Here is a 21,783-nt window from a genome sequence, read left to right as displayed (position 1 = left end):
CAAACCATTAGGGAAAGTAGTAATAGGGAAGTCAGAATGCAATTTGCCATTTTAATACATTGTTTTAATTTTTTATATTTAAATGATTGCATGAGAAATATAAATATATATATTAAACTGTTAATTACATGGTCATATATTATTAAACTTCACTGTACTGTATTAATTAGAAATGCTGAAGCATATTTGCCAGAATTTGTACCATTTAGTTTTATTTTTCATAAAGAATATTTGTCTTTGTCATAGACTAATAAATTTTCCGACTGGCATTAATGCATATTAAGTAATATTTTTGCATAATGAGTAATTCAGTTTGCATAACTTTGTGCAAGAAGTGATTGGTGGTAGCCATATTTGTGGTTTATTAACTTTCCACTGGAGAAGTGTATAGCTTGATATATTGGTGATAAATGGTGAAATTCTTTTCTTTGGGATTCATATTTTTTGTAATAAGGTTTTGACTCTGAAATATATATATATAGAAAGAAGTAAGATTAATTGGTTATTTCATAAATAAAATTTCAGTCTACAATTTCTTGATCTTTCTTTTTCTCTAGGATATACATAATTTAGATGCCAGCTATATATGTTTGTAATGTTATTAGTGAAAACTAAAGTAAATTTAGAGGAAAAATATTTCAAATAATACCTAAGCTATGGAAATGTTCCATCAGTATCAGGACTTATATTTATGGTTATCTTAATTTTATATTTATTTTTTATATGCCTGGAACATGTACTATAGATTTAAATAGTCAGGCCTCAGCAACTGATTTGTTCAAAGAACAGTCTTGAGTGATAATAGGAATTAGAAACCAAGTTCTTTCCTAAGAAGTAGGAAGTTTTAATACCTTTCTGTGGATCTAAAGCTCTTGTGATTGAGCTCTGTTAGGATATGGGCGTCAGTCACATTCAGGAGTGACACCCTGTCACACATGGTAACCAAGCATGATGTGAGGGAAATAGGAGGTCTGCGGCCCCAGACACCTGTCACTCAGTCACAGCACTACAGGCTTCCCAGGTTAAGCCAGGGGTCTGTGACTCTGAGGGCTGGGGTTTCAAGTGGCTGAACTGTGGTCCTGTCAGTTAAGAAGGAGTGACAATATGTTTCCTGGAGGCAAAGATCCTAACCGTCTAAATGAACAGTTAAGATTCAAATTGAGTTGAGTCCTTATATAGTACATAGCAGACAACAGAGTCCCAAAAGGACAGGAGCACAGCACAGTTTCATTGTCATAGGGCAGAGGCTCAGGGAACATCCAGAGCACACAACGCTATGTCGGTGTGAGGTGTACTTTTGAATATTCTGGAGGGGTAGTGCCAATTCTGGGCTTTGGACATTCAGCAAGGACCACTGAAATCATCCTCTCTTGTTCCATCATTTCCCTAGCACTTGTCCTTATCAATAGAACCCAATTTGACTATCTAGTCACTTAAATTCTTAATTCTTTAAGGCACACCCAATTTATGTTCTGTTTACATTAAAATCCTTCATCTAGTTTCCATAGCTGGAGCTCATTTTCCAATCCTTCTGTGGTCCGCCAGCCAGTAGAAAGCCTTGATGCATAGAGAACATTGGAGTTCACCTGGAAGGTAGAGGCTGGCAGACCACAAGGTAATTGGCGGACCGATTACCTGGTGGTGATTGCAGAAGCAGTCCTCCACATAGGAGAAGAAAATTTAAGAGAGTCAAATGAGCAGAGAACAACTCCCTATAATTATTTTTTATCTTAGCTTCCCATCCAAGAAAACTGTAATAGCCTCATTCTACCCTCATAGCCAACATTTTTCTTCCACACAAAAAGTAATGTTGTAATTAATCTTACTGGTATCACCACCAAAACAAAAAAGGGCTTTCCTTGAATCAGACTTTGAGACTAAAGAGAAAGGGAATTGCTAAGGAAATGTGTGTCTGTGTGCACGCACGTGTGTGGTCTGTCCAGAAACAATCCAGCCATTGTTAATATAACAAGAATGGTTTGCACAACACCAATGTAACCTGGCAGCCAAGGAGAGTGGACTGGAATGAACATGTGTGAACAAGGACAACTTCACTGTACTAGTCAATGTGGATGGTAGATACCATTGAGTGAGCACGTGTACTGTGTGGCCATGGCATTCAAAGTGACTGAGTGAGCAGAGCAATGAATCTGTATCAAGTTTTGTGTTAAGCTTGAACATTCCTCTGCGGTAACTATCCAGATGATTCAGAAAGCTTTCGAGGATGACGCAATGAGTGTGGCATTGGGGAGTGCGGCATTTGTGCCACATAAAAGTGTGGCACAAACACTTCAAAGATGGTCAAGAATCTGTTGAAAGTGATCCACGTTCTGGAAGGCCTGCAACAAGCAGAACACCTGAGAGTGTTGAATGTGTGTGGGTTGCAATGAGCAAAGATTGTCAACTCACACTGTGAGAACTAGAAGCTGATCTGGGGATTCCAAAAGCTACTGTGTCAGGATTTTGATGCAGGATCTTGGCATGAAACATGTCCTTCCAAAATTCATTCTGCAGCTTATGCTGTAGAGCAGAAGGAACATCACACTGCAGTTGCTAATGACTTGATTCAAACTGCTACCAGTGAACCAGGTTTCCTCAAGAAAGCCATAACTTTGGAGAGGACTGAGGCATCATTGTCCTTCGTACAATGTTTCTTGTATCTTGTGTTTTCTTCAATAAATGTCTCTGTTTTTCGTATTACATGGCTGGATACCTTCTGGACAGACCTCAGGTATGGATGTGTGTGTGTGTATTGCCCTGTGAATACTATACACATGCATTCATTTTTTCATCCTATGATTATAGCTTACCATTCAATGCTGCCATCTCGGAAATTTTTTGTTCTCAGTGGAATTCCTCCCTCATACCTCTGCAGATTAGAATATACTAGCTTTATAACATGCTGCATACCCAGATCCTAGACATCAAAGCAAAACAAAAACAATAAACCTTTTCTCTCAGATTTCACAGATCTCCACAATGGCGAGATTAGAGGTGTCCAGAAGATTTAGCTAATCTAGTCTAACAGATCCGTCCCAACAAGTAGTGCCAAATCCAGCTGTCACCTCCTATCCTTTGTAGTTCCATAGGTGTAACCCCTATCTCTCTGTCCTTCGCTCGCTGCCTCCCCCATCTGGATTCTCTCACCTACTGATATGTACACTAGAACACAGAAAACTCCCCCAAATATATAAAGTGTGTGCACATTGCCAAAACTTGTGTGTGAATAAGGAGATCTGCCATCCAAAGGTCTCCCAGTAGCGTGATTATAGACCATCTTGCAGGCATTGTGATGGCTGATTAAGGTTTCACTCCTCCTGCATGGCTGATAAACAGCCACACCTGGTTATTTGTCCTCAGACCTCACACGTGATCTCTGTTCACAGGGACACACAATCAGAAAATAATCCTGTTGTCTAATTCTACGAGTAACTCTCAGGGGCAGGAGTAAACGGGAATGAAATTCAGATACCACTTGCCAGCTAGTATTATTTACTCTCTCCCATATGTCAAATCAGCATATGTAAAATTCATCATTCCGGATTCATTTAAATGGGAGGGGGCGTTTAATGGGATGGGCACTCTTAGCAGGGTCCCTGGGAAGGAGCTGCCGCAACGGGATGGAGTGAGCAGGGTTTCTCCCGCTCCTGTGCCCACAGGCATGTGTCTTTCCGTGGCACCATCGTTTGGAAAATTATAAAAATAAAATCTCACTGTCCCTAACGTTTGATAGTATATAATAATCTACCTATGTGGGTTCCTGTTTGAGTGGAACTAGAGTTAAGAGTACCTATTGCCAAGCTTTCATCCTTAAATCAACCAAAGGCAATGGATCTGAATTTATAGTTTATTTAAGATCTGAGTTTAAGAAAAAATGATGGGGAGAAATCTGAGAATTTTTGCAAGTTACCCTGAAAAATGTGTCCGCTGCAGATACGCTCTTTGTAACAAAAGTCAGAAAGAATATAGGAAAGTGTTTCAGTGGTTCTTGATTGACAAAATGCATGAAACATGCAAATAGTTAGTATACTGGTGTCTTGGCCTGTCTAGCTGCTAATCTGAACCAATATGTTCACTCATTTTAAATCATTTATACTCTATTTCAAAAATAGATTGAAACTATTAAAAACTTAAGCTATAGCTCCCTAATAATGGTGAAATATGTTGAACAGATGAAAAGGAAAACACCACAGCTTGATGTTAAGAATATACATTTCAGAATGGGCTACTTCACCAAGAAGCTTGGCCATCAAAGGCAGAAAACCTGAAGAATTTAGGGAAATAGAAGGCTTATGGGCAGTTGTAAGTGTCCATTTGAAACACAAGATTACAAATTCATGGTCATTAAAAATACGGTGAAGGTATGGATGTTTGTGATATGTTTCCAGGTGAAAAAGCAAGTTTTAACACTACTCTATGCAGTGTTTCTTACATTTAAATCTGGAATCATTTCTCCTGTTTCTTCCTCAAGTGCATGATGTGCTTCAGTGCATGCAGGAAAGACTCAGGAAGTGTTTGTCACACTACCGAGAGGCTGATAAAAGCTCTGGGAGAGTAAGGGTTGTAATGGCAATGCTTAGTTAACACGGGTACGCTTTTCCTCCTCTCACGGCCTCGACCGCCCTTCTTTTACATAATAAGGAGAAACACAGTTTGGGTGTGCACACCCGTCTTTGTCATTTTTCATGTCAATACGGTATGAATAAAATATTTTACATTGTCTTACGGAGTTATTGTAACATGCTTTTAGAACATATATAAGGCAAGTGCTTAGCTTGAAAGTATTTTTACATTCCAAAATGCTATTTATGATTATGTCTGAATGAAATTGTTTAGAATTTCTCTGTGTTGGAAGAGAGCATGAAAATAGCACATTGGGAAATCAGTTTTAAAACTTTTAAGTTAATCTTTTTTTCCCTTCTTTATAGGGCCTATTCCAGTAGAAACAAGATGGCTGAGCTCAATACTCATGTGAACATCAAGGAGAAGGTAAGAGAAAGTTGTCTGAAGGCTTGCAGGAACTCCAAACTGGATAATGTCTCCAGCCCAATAAGTTTAAATTTCAACAGAAAAGCAGAAAATGGTTTGGGAGGGATATATAGTAAGTTTGACACAGTAGGAAGTCATTCAACAGAACCATAAGTAGTATTTACTGAATGTATATTAAGCATATTAATTCACTTCTTATCTGAGCTTGACTATGACCCCATAAAGTTAATACTGTTGTTAACTCTCGTTTTACAGAGGAGGGGCTGAGACACAGAGAGGTAATTTGTCTGAATTCACATAAGAAGTAGTAAGCAACAGACCTGGGATTTGAACCCAGGCAGTGCTGGTCCACAGTCCATACTCTTAGCCTTCCTGCTGGCTGCACCTAAGAGCTGGAGTATTATGTTACATCTTCCAAAATGGTCTCATACAGAGATATCCAAAGCCTCACCCAGGGGTCATGCTGTGTAGCCTTTAAAGTTTCTTTCACCACTGAGAGTTCATGACTCTGAAAATCCCCCTTCTCATTTGCTGGAGGTTGACTACAATTCAGAGCCCTTCCAAGTCTTGTCCTCCTCTGTGAACTGTCTGTCCTCCACTTAGGGTCACAGGCACTTGCTACATCCACTGTCTTGCACTGTTAGCTCTAAATGATCGTGAACTATAGTCCATATGAGACCAGGGAGGTAGATCTCCTCAACCCATTCATCTGGAACCAGGGTACTGACACCCTAGAAGAGATTTGCCCTTGGTCGTCCAGCAGAGAGGGACGGCCTGGATTGGAACTCTGTCCACCTTCCACATGGCGACTTTGCACCTCCACCAGTCTGTAACTGCTGAAGGGCAGGGCTTATCTTTCATCCCTTTGCAGCCCCATTGCACCTAAAATAGTGAACAATGAGAGAAGTGGCATTTGTGGAATTCTGTTGTTGTTGCTTTTTTACATGTAGCAAACGTATCAGACCCCTTCTTTGTGCCAAACGCTGTTTCAGATGCTGGGGATATGGCCCTAAACATGAAGATGAGGTCCCTGCTCCCTGGAGCTCACTTTTTGGGGAGGGAAAAGGAGGATAAACACAGTTACATTCAGATGAACACAGTCGTTTCAGAGAGTGATAACTACCATGAGGAAAGTAGGGTGGCAGGGGCCGGAGGCCAGTTTATATGGGGCTGGTCAGAACAGCCCTCTTGGAGAAGGTGGTCTTTGAGCTGAGATAAAACAAAAGCAAAGATCTGAGGGCAGAGCATGCTTTTTCTATCTGGAAAAAGATAGAAAAGCAAAAGCAGAAAAAGATAGAAAAGCAAAAGCAGATGGCCCAGGTGCACTGCACTGAATGTGTGTGTCGAGCAAGTGAATGGTGTGGCCACAGTATGGGAGGCAGAAGGGATGGTAACATGAGGTGAGGCCAGAGAGTGAGGCAGCAGCCAGTGTTGGCAGAGTATGGGCACCTCACCTGTGTTCCTGGACCTCTGATGGATCCATGGGTAGAATTCAGGGTTCCGTGAACTTGGGTGGGAAAAATACGTTTTCATCTTCACTAATACCTACGTGAAATTTAGCATTTCCTTCCATCATGAATGTAGGCAAACGAGAAAACACCCGCAGTAGTAGTGGCAGGAGTACCTGTGGCTCTCACGATTGAAAATCGCTGGTTTCTTCATGCCCAATTTCATTTGTAGCAGATCTCCTGAATGTTGTTTGCTCATCACCACTCCAAAATTACTGTATTTATAGAGCCTGCACTGTGTTGTTATTTGATATCGATAGAGAAGCACATATATTACTAAAGGATAAATTTGTTTTTTCATTAATATTTCAACTTTATTTCAATAGGGGCTGTTTCCTTTGTAATCAGATGTATTTTATTTCACAAATTTTAAGACATTATTCTTAAAAGGATCCCATAGACTTCACCAGAGTGCCGAAGGGGTTCCATGCCCTGAAAGGTTTAGAACCTAAGACAGAGCCATGAAGGGCTTTATTCAAAGGGCAGAAGGGGCTGTTGAAAGGTTAAAGTAGGTGCATGACTTGGAGTGATTTTTTTCTTTAAAGACACCCTGGCTCTGTCAGCCACTATGCTACATGTTTTTTGAATCTTCATGTTAAATAGCTTTCCTGTTTGGTACAGGCACAGAGGCTTGAGGTAAAAGTCAAAGTCAGAACAAACTTGTCACCCCAAATCTCTGCGGACATGATAAAACCAACTTCCACAAACATGCACCTTTTTTGGAGTTTTATTTGTTACCTTAAAAATTGGTGCACATTTTTTGCCCTGGCTGGTGTGACTCAGTGAATTGAGCACTGGCCTGCGAACCAAAAAGTCACCAGTTCTGTTCCAAGTCAGGGCACATGCCTGGGTTGCAGCAAGAGGCAACCAATCAGTATATCTCGTGCAATTGATATTTCTCTCCCTCTCTTTCTCCCTCCCTTCCCCTCCCTCTGAAAATAAATAAATACCATCTTTTAAAAAATGGATGCACATTTTTATTCATTGTATTCCATATATTATTTTAATACCAAACTGTTTGTACTTATTGACCATTGAGCACGCAATGGCGGAAAGATACACCCCTTTTATATCATGGCTTCATATTCTCCCAGATTTACAGTCATATTCTTGGGGGAGATGATATTTTCCCCAGTTTGAGAAACTGGGCCCAGCACCACACTGCTGACCAGAGATGGGCCCCTTCCCAGATGGCGATTGATGGAGGGATTGAACAGCTTCTAAAGTTGGACTGTGGGGAGGAAAAGCCCTTTGAACCATCAGAGTCTTAGAAATTTATTCTCTGCACATTATAACTGTCAGACAGGCCAATATGGTAGTTTCAGCAGTCAAAGACAGAGTGTCTTGTTCAAAACCAAGGTGGCATCAGGCCAGCAGGAGGAAGGTGGCTGATGTGTCAGCACGTGCCACAGAGGGTCAGGGTGAACACCCATGCGTTGGCTTTAGGTACCACATTACCTGCCTGTCATGGTCAATGGCACATACACATATGAAGACTAACAGTAGGGGGTCTTTTTGCTATCCCACGTCAGTAACTTATCAAGATGTTGGCATTATTTTGAAAGAGAGTGCTATTTAAGTTGTAAATATTATCAGTCCACATGACAATGGAAGTAGAGCACCTCTAACTCAATTAGTAAATTCCATCTTCCTATGTCAAAAGGTTAATAGATTTCTCACTCAATAAATAAATCATAATAGACAACTGAAAATTCTGATCATTTATAGTTTTACATTGATTTATTTCAGTACATTTATTTCTTTTAGTTATTAGCTTTTATGGCCTTTTTATGATTAGTTTATTTCTCAATCTGTCACATAGAGCAATGACATTTTCATTCTGAAAATTAAGAATAATAACAACTGTTGTGTCTTAAATTATAAATTACAAGCTTCTAGATGTCTGAGAACAGATCTGTGCAGTGTTCTACAATACCTCGTCAAGCGCTATGGGAAATTAAGCACTCGATAAAAGCCTCGCCACAAAATAAGCTCAGCAGTTATCTCTAGTGGGTCCACTGTTGGGTGGATTGCAAAGGAGTGGGTGCTTTGATGGGGAAATAATTTCTGCCCTCAGGCAGCTTTTAATTCAAAGGAGGGACTAATAACTTAAGGTTTAATATCCAACATAACTGAAATTTACAGTTGACACTGTGACTGCTTTATTTTCAAATATCTACATATTATTGGATTATAACCGTAGGGATTTAAATTGGAAATACCGTTGGAGTCAAAGTGCAGTCTCCTTAATGTGACACGTGTGATCCATCTCCAGTGTGACCTGACCCCCGTCTGCGTTTACACCTTCATCTGTTGCCACTGCTCCACACACCTGCCTGCAGCCGCCTCCCTGACCTTGAACGTTTCTGCCTCCAGTACTTTGCAAAGGCAGTTTTCTCTCTGTGGGTGTCCTCCTCACAGACTCAACCCTCCCCCACCTCCCTGTTATGAACCTTTCGTGTGCTCCTTTCTCCTTCCTTCTGCCCCTCCTGAATTACTGTACTTCTTCTAGCTCCTTTTGGTTTCAGTGGAGTTTTCTGCATTCTGCATGCAGCCCTGACTCCTTGCACTGTGATTGTCAGTCGTCTGTCTTCTCAGGCAAGACTGTGTGCTCCTTGGGGACAGGGACTGGGCCTTTCACCTAGGTGGCCCCCAGTTAGAATCAGATAAGTGAATGGATAAAGGATGAATGAACATGCCTGCTTGAATAGTTAAGTTCTTTAGAGACTGCATTTCCTGTTTAGGATATTTTGCAAGATCTCAAGCCTTCTTCAAAACTGAAATAATAGGTTAATGAAAATGTCACCTCATTTTAGTCCTCTCTTTGCTAATAAATAAAGCAAGTTTTAAATTGCTTTAAATTTCTTCTAGAAACAGAAGCTAAGGTTACTTAGGTGGTTCTGCCAAAAATCAGCATAGTTATGGGGTGCTTATCAAATACAGGTGGTCACAGACAGGTTTCATAGGTTTCACAGTAACCAGTGATGTCTTTTGGTGAGTAACTAGTCATAACCTACTATGACAAAAATAATAATAAAGAAAAATAAGGAAGGGGGGAGGGAGGGAAGGAGAGAGAGAGAAAGAATGGGAAGGAGGAAGGAAGGAAGGAAGGAAGGAAGGAAGGAAGGGAGGGAGGAAGGGAGGGAGGAAGGGAGGAAGGAAGGGAGGAAGGAAATTCCCGTGTCTCATTTTGTTAAGAAGAGATACCAGAACAAAATCTTTGAGCTTTATATTTAGGGCATACTCACTTTCACAGCTCTTTTCTAAATGACATATTTTTAAAGAAATTCAACATTAGAAAATGATAGAGGAGCTAAGGATAAGACCCAGTAGTGACTGTTTCATTATTTCTCCTGTGAAACACTATGGTACCAAGCCAAACTGACTTATAAAATTTTAAATGTTAATTCTCGACTGAATAAGAAAGTTTTATTAGAACTAGCATAGACAAAATAAAAATTTTAGTTAGATATTTCAATGCATTATTATAAATCAGTTTCAACAGAACACACTTTAGCAATAAAATTTGGTGATGGAAAGCAAAGGGGATCCTTGTGAGGTAAAATGGGGTTAATATTTCTGAAACCCAGCATGTTTGGAAAATAAGCTCCAGGGAGGTGAAGTCGGGGGGAAAACATGGACTTTGGAGACAGAAGCCAGATTATTAGCCCCTCAATTACTAGTTGAACAGCCTGGATCAAGTCACTTAACCTGTAGGGCCTCAGTTTGCTATTCTGTAGATTGGATGTGATAGTAACACCTACTTAACAAAGTCATCAATTCAGTAATAAATGTGAAGCTGCTTTATGAACTCTTGATCATGTAAAGTATAAAGGATATGGGGAGCTCATCTGTTTATTTTACAATTTAAAAAGTAGAAAAGGAGCTCCAGTTAACATTTTTGTTTGGCACTCAAAATATAAATTCACATAGATCTGATATTAGAAAGAAAACAAAATAAAAAGCCCAAATAAGAAAAAGCATGTGAAACTGGACTTGACTTTTTCAAACTGTGGTAGCTACTGCTGAGACTCAAGGTGAATCAGTAAGACTAGAAAATACGGTGCTGTGGTTATAAGGAATAGCTCAGTCTAGCATATCTTTGCTGAGTTGTGCCATTACTGCAAATAGCTTTTAGAGCTGTTAGCAGTATAAAGGTTAATTCCCTGTAAACAATAATCATTCAGGTCATTAAAATAATGAGGAAGGAATAGAAGAGAAAAGAGCCTCTTGTCCACAGTGGGAACAGGAAGGGGTCTCTCAACATTTTTGCTCTTGACTGAGATACACTCTGTCTCCGAGAGTCTGCCCACCACAGGTCGGCCCGTGCCCCATTTTCTTCTCTTTTCCGCAAATGCCTTGATCTGTGATTTTACTGTCCAGAAATATAGTTCAGGTCCTTATGTGGGATGGAATATGGTCAGAAAAACCCAAGCATTTGATTATAGAGATTTTAGCAGGACCAGAGGAAGTACAGAAGAACCCTGTCATCGTGTGGCTTTAAAATATTAACTCCATTTAATAGAGAATTCATTCCATGGGACTTGGGACAAGTTTTAATGACATGCAATTGTTTTTAAAAGACCAAACCATGCAAGCTTTGGTGGTACATCTTAATTGCATTCGTTTTTAGGGGTGTTTAAGTCAATTTAGCCCAATCCTTAAGTTCAAACAGCAAGAACACAAAGCCATATGCACAGCTTTTAGGTTTCACAATGGACAGGTTTTTGTCGTCATTTTCTCATAGGAAAGAGTCATTAAATTTCCCTTTCAAAGAAAGGAGAGACATTTGACAATAGCTATTGCCTACTGCTTATGTACAGAGCTTGCTGTTATTGTTGCTTGGCAACTAGATCTGACAAGGAGTCTAAAGGAACTGAATGAGTAAATGGAAATGTCAGCATCAGTTTCAGGGGATAAGAAGAAATTTACTATTGCAGGGTTAGCATCATGTTGCTTTTGCAAAGCTGCAAGATTAGAATTCACAGTGTTTCTGTTCTGCTTCACATACCCCCTCTCCTTCCAGCCTTTCATTGTGGCCCTTTTTTCACTGTGGCTGAGAGGTACACATAAGATATATGATTAATGTTAAAGAATACAAAAGATATACACAATGGAATACTACTTGGCCATAAAAAGGAAGAAACTTTTACCCTTTGCGGCAGCATAGGTGTATCTGGAGAACATTATGCTGAGTGAAATAAACCAGTCAGAGAAAGACAAATACTGTATGATTTCACTCATGTGTGGAATCTAATGGACAAACTGAACTAACAAGCAAAATACAGACTGACTCATAGATGGAGAGCAAGATGACAGCTCTTGGGGGGAAGTTAGCGGGTGGAGGGATGGAGCTAAAAGGAGAAAGAACTCATGGACAACAGTGTGGTGATTGCAGGGGGGAGGGGAGTATAAGGAGGATAAATTGTAAGGGAAAAAATACAATAAAAAGATAAAGAATACAAGACCATATCAAAAATTAAAACCTTTGGCAGTAGAAAAGATTTCCCTTTGTTGGCAGTCCCTGGGGGTTTATGAGTATTTCACCAATATTCTAGTTGTTTCTCACAGTGATCCCTCATATTAAATTACACAATTTTTGTCCACATACAAAAAAATGACAAGACTGCAATGGTTTCTTCTCTTCTGATCTTGAGCACTGAAAGTCCATCCGGATAGGTGAGATAGGAAGATAGACAGCCAAACTGATTGTTCAGCATTTAAAAGTATACTGTTTGTGTTATTATTAAAACCACCTTTTCTCTATTAATGATTTCTCCACAACTCGATTATAAGCATAAATGGACTTTTAAATTTATTTGTGTATTTAATAGATCTTAGAATAGTCTTAGAATAGCTCTGAGAATAGTCATAGTCTTTGTGTCCCCAAATATTTGGTAATCAATATTTAGTTAAAGGATTGAGCCCAGATTGTATAGTGACGATTCTTGGCTATAAGGAAGACACAGAGAAGAAGCAGAGCATGTCTTCCTGGTTGGAGACAGGCCTTAGAATGTCAGTAGGGAAAAGACAGGAGTAATGAGAAGAAGCATATTAGCATCCATCTGAGTGCTCCAAGAACCAGATGCCAAGATGGGATGGGGGGCCCAGGGGGTGCACTTATAAAAGGAAAACCCGAGAAGAAGGAAGCTTGAGCAGATAGGGAGAGCCTACAGGCTCCCATGCAAGTGTTACATCTCTGGAAGAAGAGGGAGAAGACAGGAAAGTCGGGTAGGTAGTAGCCTCAACATGCAGTGTGGTTCTGAGAAAGCTTCTGCAGACTGATAGGGAGTCTGTGGGCCAGAGCTGCCTGCTGGGGGACTCCTGCATCCCTGTGAAGGGAGCTTCCACAAGGACCCCACCACCTCAGCTGTTGACTGGGAGCATCGGGGGGGGGGGGGGGGACTGTGCCTGGGACAGCTGGGCTGGCAGTCTGTTGTGCTTCCCATAGTGGGAGACTTCCATAGCCACCGCAATATGTGAGTATAACAAAACGGTATATTTAGGAAGGCAATTGAAACACTATTTGGGAATTCAAACACCCAAGAGAAAAGCATATGATTTATATGTTCATTGACGAGCATTAATAAAAAGTTGGAGAACCATTGCTCTCAAGTCATTAGTAGATTAAAACACGAACTGTAGATTTTACGTCCCTTTCCCCAGTAAGTTGAGTCATACTACCACTAGTATAAGGGGTCTTCTCAACGTTCAGGACACACCATGAGTTAGTAGTTTCATTTTCTTTCAAAAGTGTATTCTATTTCTGACCATATTCAAGGAAGCAAAAGAACAAGATAATTCTACTGAAACACTGTGTGTCCTTTGGTACATTATGTAACTTCTCTGGGCTTCAGTTTCCCCATCTGCCAAAGGAAGGAATTCATGCAGAGGAACCCCAAAACCTGCTCCAGCCCTACAGGTGAATGAATATGTGTTCCTTCCCACCTTGTGGGTGCCTGTGGGACCACAAAAGGGGACTGAGTCATGGCAGCCTTAGTCCTGATACCAAGTAGCTGCCTCAGTTTAAAGGTACCACATAGCCCTGGCTGGTGTAGCTCAGTGGATTGAGCGCAGGCCTGCGAACCAGATTATCGCGATTCGATTCCCAGTCAGGGCACCTGCTGGGGTTGCAGGCCAGTTTCTGGCAGGGGCCAGTTCCCTGCAGGGGATGCACGAGAAGCAACCATACATTGATGTTTCCTTCCTCTCTCCTTCCCTTCCCCTCTAAAGATAAATAAATAAAATATTTTAAAAAAATAATAAAGGTACCACATAACCTCTCTGTACTCAGTTTCTTGTAAAATAAAGGAATTTGATTAAACCCTCTCTGAGGTCCTTTTACTGGTCACGGGTTCGGCATGTCTGTTGCTGCCCTGTCTACAGGCCCTTCAGAACCCTGCTGCCCACTCCTTGCAGATAATTATCAATAAAAATGGATTGAAATGATAGCTGGGATCATTTACATAACTTAAAGTTAACATTTGTCTTTAATTGTGGTGAGCACATTGGCATGAGATTCACTCTCATTGACCGTACAAGACGGTGTTAATTATAAGCCGGGTGTTGTACAGTGGATCTCTAGGACTTGAATCGCCTCGTACAACTGAAACTTTCTACCAGTTTAACAGCAGCTCCCCATTAATTAGTTTCTTCCCTCAGTCCCTGGCAACCACCGTTGTTACTCTCTGCTTCCATTGCTTCCATGAATTTGACTATTTTAGATGCCTCACGTGAGCGGAATCAGGCAGCATTTGTCCTGCGTCTGGCTAACCTCACTTGGCGCAGTGTCCTGGTCTCCTCAAGGCTTGTCCGTGTTGCCACCTGTGGCAGGCTTTCCTTCATTTCTTAAGGCCGAACAACATTCCATTGTGTGTATACAACGTACTTTCTTTATTCACTCATCCACCCATGGACATTCATTAGTATTTTTTTTAATTGCCTAAAGCTGTAATTTTAGCTATTTGATTAAGGCTGAAAGCACTAACTAGGTTTAACTCTTTTTACTGCCTCAGAGAAAAAGCAAATGAACAAACTCAGGAAATCATTGGGAAAAATAAGATCTGGTCAGTCAGGTGCTCATTTTTACTGGTGTTTTAAATCAGCATGTCTCTCTTTTTTTTAATAAATCCTGTTAAAATAAAAAAAGATTTGTGTGAACAAATACATTTCCCCCAAAGACAGAGTGTATTCCTAGTTTCCATGGTTTTCAGATGGTCTCCTTCCTTCATGCCACAGCGAAGAAATATCCAAGGTTGATATAATTTAGAGATTAACTTCACTCCTTTATTCTGGTATTGACTAAAGAGTAATTAACTCCGTTATTCTTGTATTGATTAAAGGGTATTAGTGACTTACATTTTCATGGCACTCTTCATCTGAAGAGTTCTGTAAATGAAGGAGGAAAAAAATCCACAGGGAGAGTGGATGTCAGTAATCCCCTCCCCCGCCGTCCAAGTAGAGACCTTAAATTCCAAAGAAAAGGAAGGAGGGTTTTTACTGAATAGTCTTAAATTAGAAGCAGAAGATAAATTAAAGCAATCTGCCTTTTCTATTCTGATTTAAATACAAAAAAAACCCAAACGTCTTGTAAAAATAACCTTGCCTTTTTTGTCTTCACTAATAAATTCAAATATGGATTTCCCCAGAGAAAGTATTTACCTAAGTCCTAAACTAGGTGGGCGTAACAGGCTGGCTGTAAACAGACCTTCAATGGCCTCAGGGGCTCACCCTGCCCTAAAATATGTGCAAGTCCTGCTAGCAGCTCTGGAAAACATGAGGAAGAATCAAGCCCAATTACAGAAAACATGCAGGTGTACGCGAAGTGCGTGCTGGCTCCGTGGGTGAAATGAAATGTGTGTGAAGCCCATTGCTTGTCTCAATAGAGCTTAGAGGGGCAACTTGTCCTAATAGCAATCTTTTGAGATGTGTGTGGGTGTGTGTAGCCTAGAAGTGTCTGATTAAAGGTAAAAATTATGAAATGAAGAATTTATCGTAGGCTTAATTAAAAGATTTAAGATACTTGTATTTTATGATTTTTTAGATAGGAGAAAAGTCCATTTGAGTATGTTATCTCTTGCTCTACAATAAGTGAAGTTTTTAGGAATTAAAGAAATTATGTGACTTTTTAAGCTATCAATTTTTGCTTAGTATTATAACAACTCTTAAATTATTATGTATTATTTTATTTTTGAGAAAAATTATTATTTTTCTCAAAAGTTTAGTAAATTGAAAAAATATAGACCCAGAATTGATGGAAAGAAATCTAGGTGATTGTTGTTTTCAACTGTTTGAGGCAGATGGTATTCTCCAGTGACCACATCAAGACCTGCCCCATTAAGAGGTGGGGTCTGTGCCCCTTCTCTTTCAACGGGGTAGGCTTTTGGGACTGGCTGACCAGGACAGTAGGAAGGAGGTGACTCTATGTGGCCTGGGAAGCTAGGCGATTCAGCTTCTTCCTCACTGGTTGGGACAGTTGTACCGGAGCTCAGAGCTGAGCTAGGCGATTCAGCTTCTTCCTCACTGGTTGGGACAGTTGTACCGGAGCTCAGAGCTGCCGCATAAACAATCTGCTCTAAGGCCACCATGCTCTGAGGAAGCCCAGACTAGCCCCCCAGGAGAGACTGAATGGAGAAGACCTGAGACTGCATGAAGACAGAGATATGCCCAGCCAGTCCGCAGCTGCACAGCACCCCTCTCATCATCCACCTCTCTCATCCTCTCTCTCTCTCTCTCACACACACACACACACATGCACACACATGTCTGCTCTTTGTTCTCCACAGACTCTCTCATCCCTTAGCCTCTCCCATGGACTCTCTCATCCCTTAGCCTCTCCCTAGTCCCCAGCCCATTATCCCCCTGCACAGACCACAGATGCCTTGATTGGCATCTTGATGATTCTCAGCCCCCATATCCGTGAGCCCTAGGATCTACCACTGTGTTTCTAATGTGTTGTGACCTTGGGTCATTCCTTTTCTTTGCTCCTGCTCCTGGCTTACCGAGCATCCCCCGGGAAAGCCGTGCTGTTGGCTCCATGACGGCTCAGTGCGGTCCGGCATCAGTGGGCCTGTGCTCCCGCCCAGCATCCTTTCATTCATCTGGCCATGTCCTGTACATCCCCAAAAGGCAGCTCCAAACCTTTCTCCACTGTTTTAACCCAAAGCAAAATCTAAAACATTCACACAGAGGAAATACAGTAGTGTCCTTAAATTTTCCTCTCCACAGTCTCAAATTTTCATTGTATCTTCCTTTTTCTTTTTCTCCTTTCTCAGAATTAGGAAAATGAGAGAGAACCATACCCCCTCCTTTTCAAAGTTTGCTTTCTCTCACTGATTTGGATGTCTTTTTTTATTATTATTGTTCCCTCTGGGACTTTGTTTCAAAATTCATTTTCTGTCTTGCCTCTCTTGAAATCCTTTCTCATTGCAGGCCCCTTCCCTCAGTTCAGTATTCAGGTACTTTGGGGAGATTAATTGTGCAGTGATTGTTTAAGATGGATTGGAGAGACAAGAACCTAAGCCAGGGAATCCAGTGAGAAGGCCTTTCCCAGAGTCCAGGTGAAAGGCAAAGGGGGCCTGTACTGAAAGGAAGGATGGAGAACAGGTGAGACTTGGAGGGGATTTTGTTGTCAAATTGACTGTTGAGTTAGTTGTCACTTAGGACTTTGCCTTATTTTCCTACAGTTCTGTCAGCTCCTTGGGGTCAGAGACCATCAGATTTATCTCACCTTCCCTCAGAAAATCTGGCTTGAGTGAACAGAATTCCTCCAAAACGTGTGTGTATGGGGAGAGAGCACTGCTCTCTGGAAGGTATATTTTTTGAAAAGAGGATAGTTGATGGGACAGAGAAAGACATCCTTATATTAGAGGGAGAAAGTAGACTGTTGTTCCACAAAGGGTGGGCCATTGTGTTCATTTTCCCATCTCTGGAACAAATGGGATTTGCTGTAACAAATCGCCACAGCGCAACAGTGGCTGTGGACAACACAAATTTGTTGCCTTACAGTTCTGGAGTTCAGAAGTCCGAACAGGTCTTATGGGGCTAAAATCAAGGTGTCCACAGGCTATAGTCCTTTCTGGAGGGTCCGGGGGAGAATTTGTCTTGCCCTTTCCTGCTTCTAAGAGCATTCTTTGGCCCATGGTCCCCTTTAATCTTCAAACCCAGAAATGGCTGGTCAAGTCTTTCTAACTCTGAGAAAGCAGTAAAAGAGAGTGTAAGGCTCCCGCACTCTGCTTCTTCCTTCTGTTTATAAGGACCCCTGTGATTACATTAGACTCACTGAGATAATCCAGGATAATTTCTCTATATCAAGATCAGCTAACAACCTTCTTAATTCTATCTGCAACCTTAATTTGCCATGTGACCTAACATACTCACAGGTTCTGGTAGATAAGGGCATGGATGTCTGTGGGGAGTCATTATTCTGCCTACAACATCCTTGAACAAACAGTATCTATATCACCTGGGAACTTGCTAGAGGGGCAGAATATTGGGCTGCACCCCAAGCTTCTGTATCAGAATCTGCATTCTAATTAGTCCCATGGTGATTTGAATGTGCTTTAAAGTTTGAAAAGCACAACTACACTATCTTTAAGTCCTACTTTAAACTTCCCATGATGCTATGAAAACTGCATTTTTCCCTACCTTCAAGTCTTCGTTATTCTTTCTAATCCTGGTTTTCTGCCAAAAAAAAGTTAATTTTGATTTGTATCCCTGGTGTTAATTCCCCAAAAGTCAGCCAAGTAGAACATGACAACAACTCATGCATATTTTTTTGCTGGTAGAAAGTAGATGCTAGGAAAGGCAATTAAATTATAGAATTATCTGTGATGCAAAGGTACTGGTCTGCAAAGAGTATTTTTTTCCCGAAGAAGATTCACAGGAGAACTGCCTTCATTAGTGTGAAGATAATATTGGTAGCCCAGCAAGTGAAGCAAAACATACACAGATGAGCTGTTTCTCAGTCATCACTGAATGGCACAGCCTTTGAGAAATGTGACCAAAGCTGATATAAAATTCCTTTCAAAGGTGCAGGAATGGCAAACCCATAAATAACTGTGGCTCTCACTGATGTAAAAATGAAGCTACTGGCGGTTTGATTGCTGTCCTTATTGCAGGGGACAAGACTAAGCATACCTCCAATACGGCAAGCTCTTCAAGGCTAAGACCAGCCACATGTAGTGCCTCAGGGCCTAGGAGGCACCCCATGTGGTTTGGGCTTGGTTCTCTTTAATACTACGTAAATACTTTATGCTGAATCCAGAGCTGCACGGACAAGAATGGATAATTGAAACTGGAATGTTTCAGTGACCATCCCATTAGACTTCCTACTTCGTTTTGTTCATTCAGTCGTTCATTCATATATTAAACAATCTACCAAATGTTGCCCACTGTTCCAGGCCCTGTGATTATTAAGATATATGGTCCCTGTCCCTTAAGAGCTCACATTCCTGTGGGGCATACAGGTACATAATTATGGCAGCAGAGTGCTAGAAGAGGTATGTGAACAAAGCTCATGGGCCTCTTTTCTCCATCTGGCATTTACATGCTAACTGAATTTACTTTAAAAGTGTCCGTTTCTCCTGTCTTCCAGTTGGACTAATAATTTGGCTTCATTATTTTTGTTTTAAGCCCTAGCTACTAATGTTGCCTTTAGGCACTCACTACTTGTTCTAGAAAATTAAACCCTCTCAAACTAGTGCAGGTAAAAAAAAAAAGAAGTTATTATAAAGGTCTATTGAGGTCTCATAGGACTTCAGGAAAAGTGAGAGCAGCTGGAAAGGCAGGAAGGGAGGCAGCTCCAAGTGTCCCTCTTCTCCCCCTCTGTTGTACAGTGCAGGACCCCTGGCAGGGAATCCGCCCGCCTGGTCTTTTCACCAAGGCCGCTTCCTGACCACTGAGATCGTTGTCACTGTGTTCTGATTGCTTCTGTCATTTTACTCAGCCTAGGTGAAAAGGCCTAAAAATCAAAATAAAAAACATATATTTTACACATATAAACGTATATATAATAAAAATAAAAAGTATATATGTTAAACTTACATGTTTGTATCTGTTTTCCTCTCTAAGTGTGGTAATGACCCTATCAGTTGTTACTACTATGTCCAACCATGCATACAGCGCCTGCTTATAGAAGCCATTTAGTGGATGAAATAAGTGAAAGAATGAGAAGGGGGAAAACGCGTGCTACTAGTCACCCTTGAGATGGCTCACTTGTGGTCAGCTTACAGGAGAGGGGGATTAAAGAGAGTCTTGGGTCCACCCAAGGCTCTCCGAAGTTACGGAAGAAGGTTCTTAAGAAGGGAGGTGTACAGGGCAGTCTCCTCCAAATAAGTCTTGGCCAACACACTAGCCCCATGTTCTTTCAGTTGTGAAGACATGCCAAACTCCACACCCAGAGAGACCCTTCTCCTTCATGGCCCAATGTAAAGGCTCCCACCCTTTCATGATTTATTGAGCAGCTAATGTATGCATCATCTCTTTTCATTTTTACAGAGATTCTAACAAGTAATATCCTCATTTTTACAGCCACAGAACCAAATTTCAATGATTTAAGCAGTTTGTTCAAGGTCATAGAGCTAGCACGTAGCAGAGCCAATATTAGAACATAGGTGTGTTTAACTCCAAAGCTCCTTCCATGACATTGGCTGGCTCCTCTATAAAGTGTTCTCCCCTCCGCAGGCAGACTCAACTGCTCTCCCCTCTGTGGTACCACAGCACCTCGCTCCTAAAGACAGCACGGCGTTATCACACACTTTGGGGTACAGATGGTTCTGGATCCAATGCTGCACTGTCCCCTTTAGGGGAGGGACTGTATCTGGTTCCCTTCTATGTCCTCAGTATTTGTCATTTAGTGGGATCTCAATTAATATCTGGCTGCTGGGCTGAGCTTTGGAAGGATAGGCAGTTATTATGCCATTTCGTATTTTTTAAACTCCACAAAATATGAGTACCTTATAAAGAAAGTAAAATTATTGAGTCTTACAAATATTTTTTCCATTTCTGTTACTGAAATATAAAGAACATATGTGTATTCTTCCTACCCATGTATTGTTTAGGCCACGTCACAGTCAGCTGAGACTCACCCTCTGTTATTGTGGATGGTAAATGCAGAGTGATGGGATGGTCCAAAAAATGCTGGTAGAATATTCTTTTGACTTGAAACAACAGCCCAGTATCCCTACATATTGGTATCTCTCATTCAAGTTATGAAATGCACATTGTTAGTCACTTGCGGTGGGCATGGTGTATATGCAAAATGTCTGAGAGGAGGATTCTGCCCCAGTCACTTAGCCTCTAGTAGGCACAGCGTGTATACAAACACTTTGGATTTAAAGTAACAGATGCTAACTGCTAAGAGATAACCTACTGCTCAGGGCAATGGGAATTGAAAGGAGGCAAGATGACTTCTGGCAGGGAAGGTAGAGGACTTAATGGAACACATGGCATTTCAGCTCAAATGTAAGACTTGGGCAAACAGACACTGCTCAGGTCAAAGGCAAAACACACAGAGGTGGGGGGTGGATGGCCAACACAATGGGCTTGTGCTCACCCGTGAAGGGCAGAGCAAGAGGGACATTTGGAAAAGCAGGTTGGAGCCCAATCGCTGACAGCCTTGACTGCCAGGCTGTAGAGACTTTATTCTTAGAAAGAGAGGTGGTAATATGGTCACAGTTATACTTCAGGAAGAGCAGTCTGGCAGCATCCTTAGAATGAATGTGTAGGGGAGAGCCTGGAGGCAGAGAGAGCGGTTATTTTATGTTTATCTGATAATACTGGGTCTTTACTGATCACACAGCTGTGCAGGTGGACAGAAAACTGGTCAGAACCATTTTTGAAACTCAGACGTAATCTAAATGACTCATCAGTAAGACAAGATGAATGAACTTCTAAGGAGTCATCACAGACAGGCTCCAAAATGCACAGTGTGAATGAGGGAACCTGCTAACACCTCAGAAACCAGACAACGTGGGGACAGAGGAGGGAGGTTAATGTGGGGAGCTGAAATCAGCTTGTGAAAGCTCACTGCCTCACTGCTTCGTGTGGGTGAAATGCCAGCAGGGTAGGCCTGAGGCAGAATGGGGCAAAACCTGCCAGATAGAAAGCCCCAGAGAGAGGAAAGGCGTGGAGATTAAAATGCTGAAGGTGAAATCAAAACAACTTTTGAGCTGCAAAATGCAGATTTCTCAAAAACAGATTGATTTGCCAAACCCAATTTCCTTGAGAAGCAAAGAGGGGAATGTGACTTGGGAAAGGTAAATGAACCACGCACAGGGGTCCAGAC

At 41.3% G+C, this 21,783-nt stretch overlaps 1 protein-coding gene across 5 annotated transcripts in view; it reads left to right on the top strand.

The window, feature by feature from the left end:
• The window catches only part of SPATS2L (spermatogenesis associated serine rich 2 like), a 164,498-nt gene that overhangs the window by 74,747 nt on the left and 67,968 nt on the right, over positions 1 to 21,783 (top strand). For all 5 annotated transcript variants that reach the window (XM_037043680.1, XM_037043677.1, XM_037043679.1 and 2 more), the window contains one exon: positions 4,929 to 4,989. In XM_037043680.1, the coding sequence (XP_036899575.1) occupies positions 4,951 to 4,989 (39 nt within the window). In that variant the 5' untranslated portion in view covers positions 4,929 to 4,950. The remainder of the gene's footprint in view (positions 1 to 4,928; positions 4,990 to 21,783) is intronic.

Source organism: Sturnira hondurensis, unplaced genomic scaffold (genome assembly GCF_014824575.4).
Source record: "Sturnira hondurensis isolate 20B ecotype Veracruz unplaced genomic scaffold, ASM1482457v3 Scaffold0004136, whole genome shotgun sequence".
NCBI classification, from domain to species: Eukaryota; Metazoa; Chordata; class Mammalia; order Chiroptera; family Phyllostomidae; genus Sturnira; species Sturnira hondurensis.
The sequence above is the reverse complement of the archived record's forward strand: the minus strand, read 5'-3'. Positions and strand labels throughout refer to the sequence as shown.